This window comes from Cupressus sempervirens, chromosome 7 (assembly GCF_028749045.1).
Source record: "Cupressus sempervirens isolate cs-2001-9-10 chromosome 7, ASM2874904v1, whole genome shotgun sequence".
In the NCBI taxonomy this organism is placed as follows: domain Eukaryota; kingdom Viridiplantae; phylum Streptophyta; class Pinopsida; order Cupressales; family Cupressaceae; genus Cupressus; species Cupressus sempervirens.
This window is the reverse complement of record NC_143124.1, coordinates 725,554,484-725,572,201: the sequence shown is the minus strand read 5'-3', so window position 1 is coordinate 725,572,201 and position 17,718 is coordinate 725,554,484. Positions and strand designations below refer to the sequence as shown.

Below are 17,718 nucleotides of genomic sequence, written 5' to 3'. Positions count from 1 at the left end.
TATTGGGAAGGTGATATGCATTCCTTGTGAGAGAATTATTTCTGAAGGCATAAACCGCCTCAAATATCACCTTGCAGGCGTAAAGAAACATTACTCAAATCCTTGTCTCAAGGTAACTGATGAAGAAAAAATATTCATCAATGCCCTACTTGCAGCTGCTGAAGAGAAAAAATTGAATAGGGAGAGGGCAAAATTAGCTATGAAGGCAGCCATAGTTGAATCTGAAGGAGCTCCTTTTGGTATGGAAGAGGAAGAAGAAGCACTTGAGAACATACTAGGATCTCTTTGTGGCCCACGGATCTGCAAACAAAATTTCTCTTTTACCGGTTCCACTTCTTCTGCATCTCCTACTTCTTCATCATCACCATCCGGATCCCCATCAGGGATAGGTGGTTATTTTGTGCCCAGGAACACACCTGAAGCACAGCCATCATTAGAGGGCACTGCATGGTTTAAGGAGGTGCATGAGCAAACTGATATTGCAGCAGCTGATTTTTGGTTTTTCAACAATATCTCAATGAATGCTGTTGATAGTCCCTATTGGGTCAATATGGTGAATGCAATGACAATATCAAGCAAAGGGTACAAGCCGCCTAATCGCAAGGATATGAGTGGAAGGTTAGTATTTTACTATTTAGTAATTGTAAATAATTGTGATTCACTTTAGTTCATTGTTATATTTTAAATCTTAATTGTTATAACTTATTTCCTAATTTTTTACTAACACTTACACTTTATTTAATATTACACCTAAATTTTGTAGGTTGCTTGACAAAGCGGTTGGTAGGGCAACATTGTTGATAGAAGACCAAAAGAAAGAGTGGAAGAAGTATGGCTGCACCATTTTATCTGATGGGTGGACAGATGGAAGAAATAGAACCATTATTAATTTCTTGATTGTTTGCAAAGATGATGTGGTGTTTTGGAAATCTGTCGATGCCTCCAACAAAGTGAAAAATGCAGCCACATTGGCTTTAATGTTGGAGAATGTTGTCATGGAGGTGGGAATAGAGAATGTGGTGCAAATAATCAAAGATAATGCAGCAGCATATGTGGCAGCAAGTAGATTTAATTTTTTATATTTGAATCAATATGAATCATGAATGTAATGCTATGGTATTATTCAATTTAGATTTGATGTAATTTGTAAATACTAAATATGGAAAGTTTGTTACTGATTATTGATTTTTTGCTAATCTTTTAGGTAGAATCCTCCAAAAGAGGCATCCCACACTTTTTTGGTCACCTTGTGCAGCACATGTCCTTGACCTTCTTTTGGAGGACATAGGAAAACTTGATTGGGTGAGTCCAGTTGTGGAAGATGCTAGGCGAGTCACGAAATATATCTATAATCACCCATGGGTTCTCAGTTTGATGAGAAAAGCCACTAAAAGCAAAGATTTGATGAGACCTACTATGACAAGGTTTGCAACGGTCTTCTTGACATTGCAAAGTATTCTTGACCACATATTGGCTTTGAAGCAAATGTTTGTGTGTGCTGACTGGGTTGCTTCACCTTACTCAAAGAAGCCCGAAGGAGAGGTTGTGGCACGAATAGTCTTTGATGATAGCTTTTTTGCAAAGGCTAAGGAGATTGTGGAGGTAACTTCATTATATTTTTAGTTTATTCAAGTTTCATTATCAATTCATAACTTACTATGTTATTAACTAATTTGTATTTTTCAAATTTCAAATGTAGATGTCTCTGACCTTGGTTTTAGTCTTGCGCACATGTGATGGGCAACAATCTCCAATGGGAGGTCTTTATGAGGCCATGAATAGGGCGAAAGAGGCTGTTAGAAGTTACTATCATGGGGACAGTCTCAGATTTGACCCTATTTGGGAAATAATTGATAAAAGGTGGAACAATATGCTCCACCAACCTATTCATGCAGCAGGCTACTTCCTCAATCCCAAATTCAAGTACTATGATAATTGATTGTCCTTGAAGTTGGGATTTTAATAAGTCTTTATTTTACTTTACTTTTTATGGTTGTGTAGTAAGACTTGATATCATTTTCTATTTGTTTTAGGGCTGATGATTCCTACTTAGATCCTAATGGAGAGGTCATGGAAGGTCTCTCTAAATGCATTGAGAGAATGATATCAAGTGATGAGGAGAGAGACCTTACTGTGACCGAACAACAAATCTATGTGGAATCAAGGGGTCCTTTGTTCTCTTCTATGCTAGCAAAGAGAGCAAGATCTACTCAAGCACCAGGTAAAGCGTCAAACTTTAAAACTTTTGCTAATTGATAAGTTGTGCTTCTAATTTTTTTTTTAATTGCTTTATAACTTTTTTTATTTTGTTTTGCAGATGCTTGGTGGGCAAGTTGGGGTGGCAATACCCCCAATTTAAGGAAATTTGCTCTCAGATTCCTATCCCAACCTTGTAGCTCATCCCATTGTGAGCGCAATTGGAGCTTATTTGAGTCCATCCATACAAAGAAAAGAAACAGAATGACTCAAAAATGGCTTAATGACCTTGTTTATGTGCACTATAATCTTAAGTTGCGCTTAAAAAAAGGCACAGCTCTTAGAACTACCTGGTCCGCTTGATCTAGATGAGATAGATCCTTATTCTGATTGGACAGCATAGGAGCCAAGTCCATTGTTTACACCAGATGAGATCGCTGATTTGGAGAGGCAGGCCATGGAGGAGGAGGCTAACACTGATTTTCAGTTCACTATGGATGACATTGAGGATGAGGACGAGGATGATGATGATTCAGGCGAGGATCAAGCATTACCATTAGGAGGAGATGCATCCTCTTCTAGGACGCCGAGCCAGTCAGTAGGGACGTCGAGCGAGGGGGCACAGCCACAGAGTTCACAGTCACGCAGCTCACACCCTATCCCAGTGCGCGGTACTTCTTCTAGGACTAGACCCCCTCGCTTTCCTGCTAGTGCAAGTGGAAAGAAGATGTGATTGACATTGTATTGATGTATTTGGACTTTTAGTATTTACTTGTAGTTTGACAGATTGAAACTATTTAGCAATTTACTATTTTGCTTCCTACCATGAGCATTCTGCATGAGAATGCAATTTTGTACGCATTATGCATTTATATATATCTAAACTTTGTTTCTTTCTTTTGTATTGTCTTTAATTAACTTATTAGATGCATCTTCTCATTAAATTTTGCAAAATAAATGTATTTTTAATTAAATTTCACCAATTTTTTAGGTTCCCGAGTTCTTTTTTCAAATCGCCGAGTTTTTCCCGATTAAACTTTTGGGGGGTTTGGCGAGTTTTTGCATTTGGCGAGTTTTCCAACTATGGAATGAAGCGATGTTTCCTTAGGAAACTATCAAAAAGAATAGAAATATTCTATTCTAACAGATAAAGCTAAAAAAGTGAAAGCTAACTAAAACTAACTAGATATTTACAATAGATAACCATTAACTAATAATAGACGACTTATCTATTATTGTAATACACAGAAGTCAAAGATCACCTCACTAGCCATCCGACTGCTTTCTCAGGCTTGTAATACTAATTACTAATTCCAGCCCTCTATAATCTTAACTTTAAGAGTTTTACTTTACTGATTTTAATTTATGATTCATTGATTCAATAATTATCAATCATTGATTTACCATTTATCATTTGTTACAAATTGTATGAACATTTGTTTGTAACTTGTAACTTTCAACTTTGTTATCTCAGGTGTCTAGCTCCTTGGCTGCAGAGAGGAATTGGTCCACCTATAGCTTCATTCACTCTGTTAAGAGGAACAGACTTACCTCTAAGAGAGCAGACAAGTTGGTTGTTGTACATGGTTACTTGCAGCTCAAAAATCGCAAGACACGTGAGTACAAGGACAGCCCTGCAACATGATGGGATGTGGAGCCAGAGGATCCAGCTCAGATTGATGAGGATGACGATGTAGCAGAAGCCAATGTAGGGCTAGTTGGTGTTCCTTTAGAGGATCAGGATCTTACCCACGAGGAGTCTAGTAGTTCCAGTGTTGAGGACTTTGGTATAGGGGATGATTAGAGAGCACTTGAGATGATTCCATTCTCATTATTGACATTTTGTCATTTTGTTGATTGTACTCACTTTGATATGGCTATGATACATTATTATTTCACAGTTTCATGCTATTCGGCTCATTGTCATCATGAGCATCTTTATGATATATGATATTCATAGAATCATATTTGAACAATGAATTTTGAATCTTGCATCTTGAACTAAGTTAATTTGTTAAATGGTCATTAGTAATGGTTATGAAGTTTCAAGTTTCAAGTTTGAACTTATGGTTTGTTCAATTTTCTCTATTCATTGTATTCAACTATATTTGGTATGTTAATGTTATATAATATATTCAAGTATCATTTCATAATTAGCATTTTCAGTCATATATATTATTTATATACTATGCAACCCCCTCCTCCCACTCCCCGCCCCCCCACCCCCTCCGCTCCCCGCCGTCCTCAAATTGAGGCCATTTTTTCCTGCACCCAAAACTCATCCCGACGTCCCCCCACACCGTCGCACCCCCACGCTGAGATAATACTAGAATATATTAAAATATTTTGATTAAGAATATTAATAGTTAATGAGATTATAATAGGGATTTATAATTATAAAAATGATAAATTATATAATGGAGATCATTTTCAAAGTATGACATTTTATAATTATCTATATCCTATTGGAAAAGATCTTATATTGATTCAATACCTACTATAAGAGCTAGTTGCCTTGATCTTTTCCGAGAATGTAGGGAGATTGAGACTCGGAGGGAGACTAACATGTCATTGGAAGCAACCTTGAAAGAGAGGGAGTAGATAGAGAATATGATTCAGTCAACTTTTGGTGATCTCAATCATATGGATACAAAGGGAGTAAAACATGTTGACATGGATTCTTTGGTGATCAAAAAATTGTAGCAGTCAAGAGGACTGTTATTCATGAATATACCTCATGACTATATGATTTTAATGGGCCTACCCCCTATGTACATCATGAGGAAGTGATGACTTCCAAATGATGTCACTTGTATCTATAGAAGATTGAAAGGTGACGATCTTACAATAACTTAATTTTCTATTATGATGGATATCTTACGATGTCTATACAGATCATAATAGATTATACTTTGCATGGTGGATGTTTATAAGGTAAGCATTATGAGAATGCATGTGCACATACCTTATAAACATTTTTTGAGTACATGATCAATGTTATACAAACTAATGTTCTATAAGGCCATTACATAGAGTACTTGGTGAATATCACACATCTTAATGTTTTGGAAGGCCATTACTCATAGAGTACTTGGTGAATATCATGCGACTAGATGTTCTGGAAGGCCATTACTCATAGTATTTGGTGAATATCTTGCATGTCAACATTTTGGAAGGTCATTACTCAAAGTATCTGTTGAATATCATTGATATTCAGGTATTCAGGGAGGCCAATACTCATGATATCATATGTCGTATCAAACATTTTTGAGTAATTGGTGAATATCATGTATTCTGGGAGACCGATACTCATGATCTTAGATGTGATATCAAAACTTTTTGAGTAATTGGTGGATATCGAATGTCAATATTTTGGGAGACCAAGACTCGTGATATTAGATGTGATATCAAATCTTATTTGAGTATTTGGTGAATATCATGTGTCGATATTCTAGAAGACCAATACTCTTGATATCAAAATGTTGAATATCTTCTAATCAAAGATATTTATATATTACATTGGGTTAATATATGGTCATGTGTTTATCCTCCCTAGCTCGGAGGGGGTGTTGATGTTTTTGTAGCTTCTTTTGGATAAAAAGTAGCATTTATAAATGTATAATTAATTATAAGATTGTTATTATATTAATGAACACACATGTCCCATGAAGGGACATGTGTGTGTGTGTGTGTGTGTGTATATAAGAGGATGTTGCATTTGAAAAACACATACCACATAGGCAATGCTATTAAATCTGCAAGCGATCCTCTTAAAATCAACAAGAGCTTCCTCTAGAAGGCACAAGGTCACAAGATCCAATTGACCCCCAGCCCACTTGATTCTGGATGGGCTATGTGGCACCAACATCACCAGTCATGTTAAAAAATTTACCCAATGCATTGCAGTTTATAGGGAAGCTACCTGATTTTTGCTATCTAAAATAAAAAGCTGAACAAGTAATAACTAGCTACCAAGGGCGTTTACACCAAGTTTCCTGGTGAGGGAACAGAGGACCAAAGGCCTAAGTTTGGAGACAATAGGGGGATGGTGGCACAGGGAAGGGGAAGTGAAAATACATATTGTACTTGAAAATTTAGATGTAAAAGTGTATATGAATAAGTACAAGAACAAATGAAACATTGCCGCACTGTCTAAAGTGTACACTAATAAACATTGCATGAAAATAATTGCATTGAAATTTGAAGAATAACAATGATGGGCAGTATTTAAGAATTTCAGGAGCAAAGTGCGAACCAAGAATAACAATGAGAAGTGCAAATGAAACTCTGGCATACTAAGTGATGCTTAAAGTTTTCAACTAATGAGCATTACAAAGCCATGGAAACGATTGCATAAACAATAAGAAAGGTGGGTGGAGGTTTGGGGTTGTTAATGTTGTAGCTGCAGGAGTTATCTTTCTCTCTTGTAATCAAAATAAATAAATAAATATATTATTGAAGCCAACTCAACACGTAATGTCATCTTCTTTGTAACGTCAAGACAATGAAGAATCATGACAACAAAGGGCTTCACTTTGTAACAGCAAAACAATGAAGGGTCAAGACAATTTTATATATTCTTCCAAGAGGAACTCATATCGCAACAGATTGATATTCTTTAATTGTCTGTATATTTATATCTAAAGAGGTGCTATCATGAGCGCAGAAAGTTCAGCCTAGTATTTTGCCAGATTGTAAATCTGTCTTCTGCTCTTTCATTAAATATAAGTGATATTTTCTTATGGCTGGGTTCTTCTCCCTTAAGTTGGAGGGTTTTCCAGGGTAATTACTGTCTTATTGTTCATTATTTTTTTGTTTTTCTGCTTATCTTTATTTGTGGCATAAAACATTAACATGATATTAGAGCCGCGTTTGAAAAATAATATATCTATGAGGATATTATTTTATATTAATGTCTCAAAGACTTGTGCTGATTAATATTATTATCGATAGCACTTACAAGTTCTGCAATTATTTCCTTGTGTTTACTTAAATCGCTTCGCATGTCTATGTCTGATGATCTGAGACATCAATTCTGATCCTGAAAGGGAACACTATGGATCCCAAGGGCCTGTGAGGTTTCAGAAATATCCTGCAGATCGAGACATAAATTCCACAGCAAGTGATAGTTAGAACTTAGAACATTCATCATATTTCCACCTGAAATCGTGTTGTGCACTTCTCGTTTCTGTGGTGAATTTCATCATTTCAAGTTTCTGTTAGTGAGGTTGTTGATCTGAACAATGATGTTCTGGACTAATAGTGTTCAAAGCAGATTTACATTATCCAAATTCATTTCTGAGGGTGTGGAAAGAAGAGGAAGATAGTCATTGCAGCTGGGCGGGGGTAAAGTGCAACCCAAGAAAGCTAGTACTCGACAATCCTTCACTCTCAGGAAAGATTGGAAGGAGTCTCACCAGGTTGCAGTTTCTTTGCACATTGTCCCTCACAAGCAACAATTTCTCTAGAGTTATCAATCCATTTCTAGTGCAGATTGAAAGCCTCGGAATTCTGAATTTAAACCACAATGCTCTCTCTGGCATGGTTCGCGCCAGCCACTTTCAACAATGTACTACATCGCTCAGAGTCCTCTCCCTCACCTACAATGCATTGCAAGGTACACTTCATGATGCCATAAGCTCATGTGCTAGTTTAACAGCATTGAACTTATCTGGAAACCATTTCTCCAGGCTCTGCCTCTCAAAATATTTTCTTGAAAAATCTGAAATCCCTAGACTTTTGCATAATTCCTTCGTTGGGAGTGTTCCTAGGGCGTTGGAGGCCTCAGCAGTCTTCAAAAAGAAATATTTAAATGCCTATACTTTGTCTGGTCCTACATTGCCTAATATATCAGACTGCATCCTTCTCAAAAATGTAGATTTAAGCTTCAATATGCTATCGAGCTATCTTCTTGATTTGCTTAGCAGCTAAATTTTGTTTCTTCTATGAGCTTCAGCAATAATGAGATGGTTTTGCTGCCGATGAATGAGCCTGTGTATGGGACTAAGAGGAAGGCTCACATTCACTCTTACTTGGAGCACAGTGAGGGCCCTGGCCTTCAGCATTTTGCTCTTATATGCATTGATATTTTATCCACTCTCAAGGAGATGCGCCAGAGGAGTGAGCTTGGAGGGTTTGAGCCCAAGCATCTACCTACTTCTTATAATCAGTGACCCTTACTATGTGCTAAAATGCATATTTCTCTAAGACACGGAAATATGAGGTGAAAGCCCTTGAGGGATGTTTCTTTTCACTCACGTGAGTAGCCATGGTGGACGTCATATTGAAAGACTCCATGATAACACCATGTTGAGCGGCACCATAATGAGCACTTATACACATGTTTCTTTCCATACATGGGAGTAGCCATGGTGGACATCATATTGACAAACTACAAAACAACATCACGTTGAGTGACTCTATGATGAGTACTTGTGCACATATTTCTTTCCACACATGGAAGTAGCCATGGTGGAAGTCATGTTGAGTGATTCCATGACATTACTGCGTTGAGAGATTCCATGATTAACTGTCTTCCTTAAATGGATGCATCCATAGTGAATGTCATGTTGAGTGACTCTATGACATTATCACTCTAGGAGATTTTGTGATAAATTACTTTCCACAAATGAGTGTAGTCATTGTGGGTGTTATGATTGAGAGACACCATAACATGCATCACTAGAAAGATACCTTCTTAGCTAAGAGGGAGTGTTGATGTTATAGCTGCAGGAGATATTCTTTTCTCCTGTATTTGAAATATATCAAGATATTATTGAAGCCGACTCAACACATAACATCATCTTCTTTGTAATGTCATGGCAACGAAGAGTCGTGACAATGAAGGGTCTTCACTTTGTAACGACAAGACAATGAAGGCTCTATAAACAATTTTATATATTCTTCCAAGAGGAATTTGAGTCTCAATAGATTGATATTCTTTGATTGTCTACATATTTATATCTACAGAGGTGCTATTATGAGTGAGGCAAGTCCAGCCTAATGTTTGGCCAAATTGTAAATCTGTCTTCTACGTTTTCATTAACTATAAGCAATATTTTCTTGTGGCTGGGTTTTCCTATCTCAAGTTGGAGGGTTTTCCAGGGTAATTACTGTATCTTATTGTTTATTATTTTTTGTTTTGCTGCTAATCTTCATTTCTAGCATAAAACATTAACGAGTGTCAAAGGCCAGTGCCCCAAGGGTTCGGGGGTAAAGCCCTTATCCTGCTGCTCACCACATTGGCTGTTACATCCCAAATTTTGACCTAATTTAAATTAATTATAGCCATTGAATTGAATGGATTTTCTTTCATAATCATGTGAAAAGTGCAGTTAAATATATCCGTTGCATTCATTATTTGTTTAATTGTTTAATGATGATGGTCGTTATCCATTATTTGTCATATGATGATGATAGTAGTTAGCAATTGCTTGGTAGATGAAGGGGAGAAGCATTGTTAAACAGGATCAACGGAATGGGGTACTATCTTAGTCCACTTATCTAGTCGACAGGTATGACCTCTAATTATCTTGGTAAGGACCTAGCAACTTGTATAGCAAGGTACAATCCTTTGGACACGTATGAGCTATTAAATAAACATTAAAAACATTACTGATTTTAACTTAATTAAAGTACATACCTTTAACAGGTTATGGTTGACATTCTCATCATTTCATTGTAATACATATTTATGTACATGCACATAGATATAGAAATAAAGGTGACACCATAATATAGTTTTTATACAAGATTCTATCTAATACGTACATTTAAATACATGTACAAGAAGATAAAATAATCTTCCAAATAAAGCATGTATTTAGATATACATAATAAAAGATATAATTTTGGATAAAAACATATAATATGATGCCACTCTTATAAATACATCTACGTGCAACTACGTAAATATATTATAATTTGTCCTTGATTCATATCCATCAAATTCTTTTCCTTATTTATACAATTCTTTACTTGAAACCAAAATGTACACTTGGCATACTATATCGGCATCCAATAAGGCAAAACATTTCTTTAAGAGTTACGACTTCTTGGAAGCCTTGAGAAATCAAATGCCTTTACATATATTTGGAAGACAAGAGAAGTCGGATATGTATTTTGCCTCCACACAATTTTACTCCTACATTTCTTTCCACAATTTTACTCCTTGTTTCTACACCCTTGTTGAAGGCGAAAATCTAACACATTCTGATATTGCATACGGATTGCTTTTGTGAGGAAGCCTGCTATTAAACATCAAGCCAAGGCTCACGTTTCTATATTACATTAGACCAGGTTAAGTTGTCACATCTTTTCTAAGTGATACATCTTCATTCTTTTATTTCTGCATTATAAATTATAGCAGTAGGAAGTACGTCCATGAGAATTCTGCACTATAATATCAAAGAGACTAATCTTCCCATTTTGAGCAAAGACAAATTGTCATGTTGAGTCTAAACATCTTTCTCTTATTGCTATAAGTTAGAACCGAATTGTACTTTTGCAAGTCTTAGGATTGTTTCTTCAAGCCATAAAAGCTGAGATATATTGAATATGTAATTAATCATACACTAGCTGAGGATCAGCAGATTGAGTTGGTTTACTCTGAGATTTAAACACCTGGGGACTCACTCGGCTGAATGGCCAAGGAAGAGGCAAAGAGGTGATAAAGGAATCTGCAATAACATGGAAAACAAAATCAGGAATGATATAACAATAATATATTATTTTAAAAAGAGAAATCGTTTAATAGCTCACGTATGTTCATACTTATTGTTCTCCTGTTGTCAAGTCGAGTGGTGGTGATCGGCTAATAGAACCTATCCAAAAACCTTGGCCAAGGTCGTTAAAAGGCATGTTTGCCTTCATAAGATCACTTGATGTTGATAGTACCAGTTATTCAGACATGTCCGTCCATAACTGTGCGGACATTCTAAGCACTGAAAATGCTCAGGTGGCTGGACTAGTAGTACCCCAAGCCCGATCCTAGGATAGGGAGGGTCTTTCTTTTCAAAAGATTGTGTGGAGATGGATATGGTCCGAGATTGGGAGGTTAAGCCTAAGTCAATGCTTCTCCTCCTACCGAAAGCCAAGGCTTGCACAACTAATTAAAGACTCGCTAGTTACTTCTTGTATGTTTTCTTCCTTCCTTTCCTGATATGCATTTATATTCCTCTCGTAACTGATCATGTGTTTTCTTTACTATATGCAACTAAAGATAGGAAATCGTTATTTCAGTTACTTCAATTAATCGTTATTTCAGTTCCCTCAGTTAATCGTTATTTCAGTTACTTCAGTTAAACATTATTTCAGTTACCTCAGTTAATCGTTATTTCAGCTACTTCAGTTAATCGTTATTTCAGATACTTCAGTTAATCGTATTTCATTTACTTCATTTAATCGTTATTTCAGTTGAATGGTTATCTCCGTTAATCGTTAGTAGTTAAATTAGTTAATGTCTCATGAAAAAGATTTAAGAATGTTTTGTTTCGAAAGTTGGTTGAAGAAAACTTTTTCATTTCTATGTGAAACTAGATATTAGTTCTTTATTTTGTTATGAAAATCTGTTTGTTACATATGGTATCAGAGTGTTGGGTTCAACACCGAACCTAGGGCACACTACTTAAATAAAGGCTAGTAAACCTGAAAATTCTTAGATTAAATGTACAATGCAAGTACGTAAAACACCTCGCATGAACGCACGAAATCTCATCTTTTTATACCTAATTAGGAACATATCGAACTACGACTACACTTGTTGTTCCATGCCTCAAGACAATGAAACCGTAAAGCAGGCTTTGCAACGAATGAGGAAAGAAAGAGTCAGGTGGACTCCTGCTAGTAAAGCAATTTATAGAAACAAACTAATTCAAATTTGGAACGCCCGTCAGGCCAATTCTCTTATGCACTTCCATAGATCTTGGATGGTGCGGGATATGTACAAATCTAAAACTGAATTGAATGCTGAAAATAAAGAAAATTCAGAATGGCTGAATCTATAATGTAAACATCCTCTGAAGAGGAATTTTTTGTAAATAAGCCTGTCGTAAATACACCATAGAAGTATTAAAATTGATTAAATAAATTGGTTTATTCTTGTGTTTTATCTACTCGCAAACTCTTTATCTTGTAGAAATTAAGTTAAAAAAAATGTTATAACACAACAAATTGACATAAGAATCTTGATAATTTCCGGGTCAAACTAGTAAACAAGAAATATGAGCAGCAAGGAGAATGTTGCAGGCCAAGACATGGTCCATGAAAATAACCCACAATCTTCCACTAATTTACTACTTCAGATTTTGCAAGAAACGCAATTGAAGTTATATAATATGGAAAAAAGAATGAATGAAATGACAACCCAAATGGGACATGACCAAGAGGAAATGCAATCCTCGCCCCCTCCCAGAACAGAAACAGAAGTCTCTGAACACAGCAAGAAAACCCTTCAAACTTCATCTTCCCAAAATGAAAAATAGAAGAAATTTGAAATAGTAAGTGACCCTATCCGCAAATATTAAGAAGATCAAACCACCCAAGTTTGTTGGTTCTGAATCCGGAGAGGATGCAGAGGCCAAGTTAACCGAAATGGAACAGTACTTTGAAATTGGGAACTTTTCAGAAACCTCAAAACCAGTTTGGGGAATTGTTGATGCGAGTTTTGTATCACAACATAACATATTAGCAATTGAATATCTGATACGAGATATCAAACACACAATTCCTCACTTGAAAAGTTAATTCTCATGGGATATGAAAATAACTCCAATGTTCCTTACACTTGTGGATACTCGCTCAGTTTTATCGATGTGATTTGTTGGTAATCACTTAGGCAGCCTTACGCTATTCATTCAAGGATGACGGGTTTTTGGTGAGACAGTGATGATTTTGTATGAATGCCAAGTGATGTTGATGGCAACAGTGATGGTGGAGGATGTAGTGCCAGATAATGTTGATTGCGCGAGGAGGCAATAATGGTTCTAATGACTTCTACCTTCCTAACTTTCTTAGAGTGAAATTCGACTACTCAACTACTCAATATTCTACTCCTACTCCTATGAATGGAAAGATTAGCAAATCAATGGGGATTGAATCTAATGAAAGTTAACCAGCGGCTCCACCTCTGTAGATGCAATAATTCAAAGGAAAAGAGAACTAGTTTACCACACAAGGCTCTTTAACCAGCGGCTAAGATGCTAGTGGCCTAGTTGTAGATCCCTATCAAACATTCACTAACATCACCATACAATTAGCCATCTACTTCTACTCTAACAACATGAAATGAAATCCTTCTTTAATTTGAGAGATGAGAAGAACCATGCAATACACCCAAATGATCATGTATATCCACCATGCAAGCCACAACAATGAATAGAGAACAATTTTGATAGTATTTTGGCAACAATTCTCCAACATAACTCTCACAAATGAGAGCAAAATGGCCTTATATAGAGGCCAAAATTATGACCGACAGTAGAGATAAAGAGGCAAAACCAACAATCTAGATTGAATCCTAGAAACCCTAATTAGGGTTGCCACCCCATCGGCCAATGAGAAGACGCCACCTCATCAATAGACCAATGAAAAAAGTGAAAAAGTGGCAACCAATAAGAAGGCACCAAAATGGCGGCACAGAAATAGACACGTGTCTTATCCTAGAAGAAAGAGAAATTGCCACTTGGACTTACATTAAATGATCTTCTAATATAACTCTCCCTTTTTCTTTCATCCTTTTAGCCAAGGCAATGAACCTAGCTAGCCTTTCATTGATTTCTTCCATGGGAGGACAAGGTGTATGTTTTATCTTGAGCTCCGCTGAGTTCATCACGTTGCTCGCTGCTTGTAGTGTCTTCTCGTGATCTTTCTCATACTCTTTTGCAACTCCAATGAAAGCGCTTAGGGAGGAAAGGGTGTTCAAATGTTTCTTCTTAATACCAACCTTTCCTAGCTCATCCAATCTCGATTCAAGTCTTGTCTCATCGATGTCCTCTTCTCTGATGTCTTCAAAATCAAGTGCCACCCCAACGTCACTCATCATGGTTGAAATAGAAGTGTCGACACTTGGGCTGTGTTGTGCAACTGCCTTCTGTATCTCTTCTTTGTCAAGGGGGATTGTCCTTCCTTTAGTCTGTCCTTTACCTGTATCATATTTACTATACCAACATTGGTATCGGTTATTCACCTCATTTTCGAGAAGAAAGTTGTTTTGGGCATCATATCCTCTTTGTCTTTCTTAGTATTTGTTCCCTTAGGATTCTTGCTTGCACTACCATCCTCCATCTTGTCACCCTATTATGGGATGGTAAAGTGGTGGACAATGAATGCAAGAAGAATCAAGGGAGACAATATCCAAACAAGAACGAAAAAGAGAAATCCACTTAAGGACCCCTTTCAACTCTAAATGATTTGAAATTACCTTTACCAATAGCCAGGTCTTCTTTTTGAAATTTAGGATCAAACTTGAGAATTTCATATTTACTGTACCGACATTGGTATCAGTTATTCGCCTCATTTTCGAGAAGAAAGTTGTTTTGGGCATCATATCCTCTTTGTCTTTATTAGTATTTGTTCCCTTAGGATTCTTGCTTGCACTACCATCCTCCATCTCGTCACCCTATTACAGGATGGTAAAGTGGTGGACAATGAATGCAAGAAGAACCAATGAGGGCAATATCTAGACAAGAACGAAAGAAGGAAGTCAGCTTAAGGACCTCTTTCAACTCTAAATGATTAGAAGTCACCTCTACCAATAGTCGGATCTTTCTTTTGGAATTTAGGATCAGACTTCAAGAATTTCAAACCCCTTGCAAAACTTGAGGCTCTAGCTGGAGAAAAATCAGAATTTAGTGCTCTCGGAATTGTCCATGCATGTGCCAAAAAAAATCAGACTTTATCAGTTGTTTTCTTCACCAACAAAATCATCCAACCTCTAGGAAAAAATCGCAGCCCCTCTTGAAAATCAGAATTTTATCTTCCACAAATTTCAGCTCCCTCAAAATTCGGCTCCCACAAAATTCACCAAACAAGAAGAGTGCAGATCTGCTCTTGCAAAAAAACCATCCAAGGAAAATACCAATCTGCCCTTGCAAAAATTGTCCACGGAAGAATAAATCTGCCTTTGCAAAAATCGTCCAAGGAAGAAGAAATCTGCCCTTAGCCAAAAATTGCCTAAGCACCAACGAAGAGTGAGGAATGAGGAAATGAGAGGAAAGAGTTTCCTCTTATACCCAATTTGCCACTCCCTCCTAGATGGCCGACTGGGACCCTGGGAGCAAGAAAAACAATAATTAATGCACAATTATGGCCCCCAATTAAATGCTTAGCTAAATATTAACTTCGCCAAGATGAAATTTACTTTTAAAAATTGCCAATTAGATCGAAATTGCAAAACAAAAAAAAAAATAATGCCTTGGAGATGGTAAATGTTTCGATTTAATGACGATTTAGTACTTAATATGTCATTAAAATCAGATTTTGGTTAGCCAAAAGCCATTTTTCAATATTAAATTACCAATTCCATTAAAGGCTTAAAAATTTTCAAGACAATTTTAATCCATTTAAAGTCAATTTTTTGCAATTCAATTGAAATCGATTTTGCTAAGCAATTTTTGTTCTTAACATAAATAAAATTATTTCTCTAAAGTTTAAAATCGATTTTGCAATTTGATTTCATCTCGACAAAATTAATTTTTTCACCAAAGAAAATCAAGATTTTCCAAAAAGATCAAATTTAACAAAATTTCGGGTTGTCCCGGTCGATGGCGTTGCGCAGGTCTGCGATGAACGCTAGGGCCTGCGTGCCCTAGCCTCTGCTCTAGCTTCTGCACTCGACGGTGGGGGGTTGTTTACGCACACGAGGGGTTCTTTTCTGGTTGTTTCGCGAGGTGCAGATGGATGTGGGGTTGTTTGGTGGCTACGGGGTTTGGATTTCTTTGCCCTTTGGTGTTTCAGTAGTTTTTTGATAGGGGATTTTGGTGGGTTTGGAGACCGTGGGTCTCCCATAATTTTTTCCTTAACGGATGGATTGTTGGGCTTGCCCTATGGCGAGTTAGGGCATATTATCTCAAATTGCTTCTGAGGACATGGAGATGGTTATTCTGTCTTCTTTAGTGTAGGCCAATGGTGAAGATCAGAGGAGTAAACCTATATTGGAAGATGGGGTCTCATCCTTAAATGGAGTATCTCGAATTTAAAAAGTTAATTGATTTTTGGAAAGATCCGAAGATCGACCTGTTTTAGTCATCCAACCTGAGCAGATTTCAGAGGATGTTGAGTATTGGCAGAATCATGCTCTTATCTACAAATTTTTGGGCCTTCGTCTCTCCTTACCTGTTCTGGATTCCTGGGCTCGTCGGGTTTGGAATCCTGAAGGTGATATGGAGATTATTTTGGCTGTGAATAATTACTTTTTGGTTATCTTCTCATGCATGTCCGATAGGAACAAGGCATTCGAAGGAGGTCCTTATTTCTTTAATCAGGTGGTGCTTTTTATCAAGCCCTGGCACATGGGCTTCAATTCAGCCGAGGAGATCCCCTCGCAAGTACCTATGCGGGTTCATCTGCCGAGACTTCCGCTGGAGTTCTGGAGGGAAGATATCCTTCACTCAATCTCATTACTTCTTGGAAAGCCCGTGGGTGCGGCTACACAAACTCAAGATCGTAAGGTAATCTCTTATGCTCGTATTTGTGTAGAAGTTGATTTAACTAATCCACTACCAGATTCTATGGAAATACGCTTGGGATCATCTTCTTGGATTCAACAGCTGGATTACGAGACCCTCCCTTTTAGATGTCGAATTTACCATGAATATGGACATTTACTTCGTAAATGCCCCAGATATAATCCTGCTCCCCCCGATGTTTCTGGAACTCTTAAGGGTGACAGGGGAAGGCTCCTGCATCTATTGAACCTGTGGATAATGAGGGCTTTACTCAGGTTAAATCCCGCAACAAAGGCAAAGGTAAGAAGAGAACCTGGCTGGATAGACACAATGATGGTACTTTTAACAGATTTGATGTTCTTGAAGACCTGGTTTAGGAGGAAGGTATTCCGGTTGAACTTTCTTCTGGAGATAAGGGTCTACATGAATTTCAAGAAGAAGAGGAAAAGAAAGAGGATCAGGTGCTATCTTCAGAAGACCCTCAGAATGTATAGATTGATATGGATTCACATCCTCAAAGTCAGGATACCAAGGATCCCCATGGGTCACAGGCTCTGATGAGTCCGACTATGGTGGTTCCAGATCCCCCTACTCCTAAGGGGGCCTTAGATTTGGCTAAGGGCAGTAAAGCCCATCCTACACTAGGCTTATAGCAGAAATCCTTTAAAAAGGGACCTCTTGATAAACCATCAAGGAGTGGCAGGAAGACGGATCAAGAGAAGGTTAAGATTATGGGAGATACTTTGGTTGAATCTGGGTCTGTGAGACCCATTGATTCCTATTTCTCTCGCCCTCGTAAATGATTATTCTATCATGGAATGTTAGGGGGTTGAACAGCATCCCTAGACAAAAGGTTGTT

The 17,718-nt window shown here is 37.2% G+C and overlaps 2 protein-coding genes across 2 annotated transcripts in view; one reads left to right on the top strand and one right to left on the bottom strand.

The window, feature by feature from the left end:
• Positions 1-17,718, bottom strand: part of EMB2785 (elongation factor family protein) — a 212,989-nt gene that overhangs the window by 162,315 nt on the left and 32,956 nt on the right. The gene's annotated exons all lie outside the window — the stretch shown is intronic.
• Positions 543-4,248, top strand: LOC149549286 (uncharacterized). The gene is made up of 2 exons (XM_089794885.1): positions 543-618; positions 764-4,248. The coding sequence occupies exons 1-2, from the start codon at positions 551-553 to the stop codon at positions 1,101-1,103; spliced, it is 408 nt and encodes a 135-aa protein (XP_089651011.1). The 5' UTR covers positions 543-550; the 3' UTR covers positions 1,104-4,248.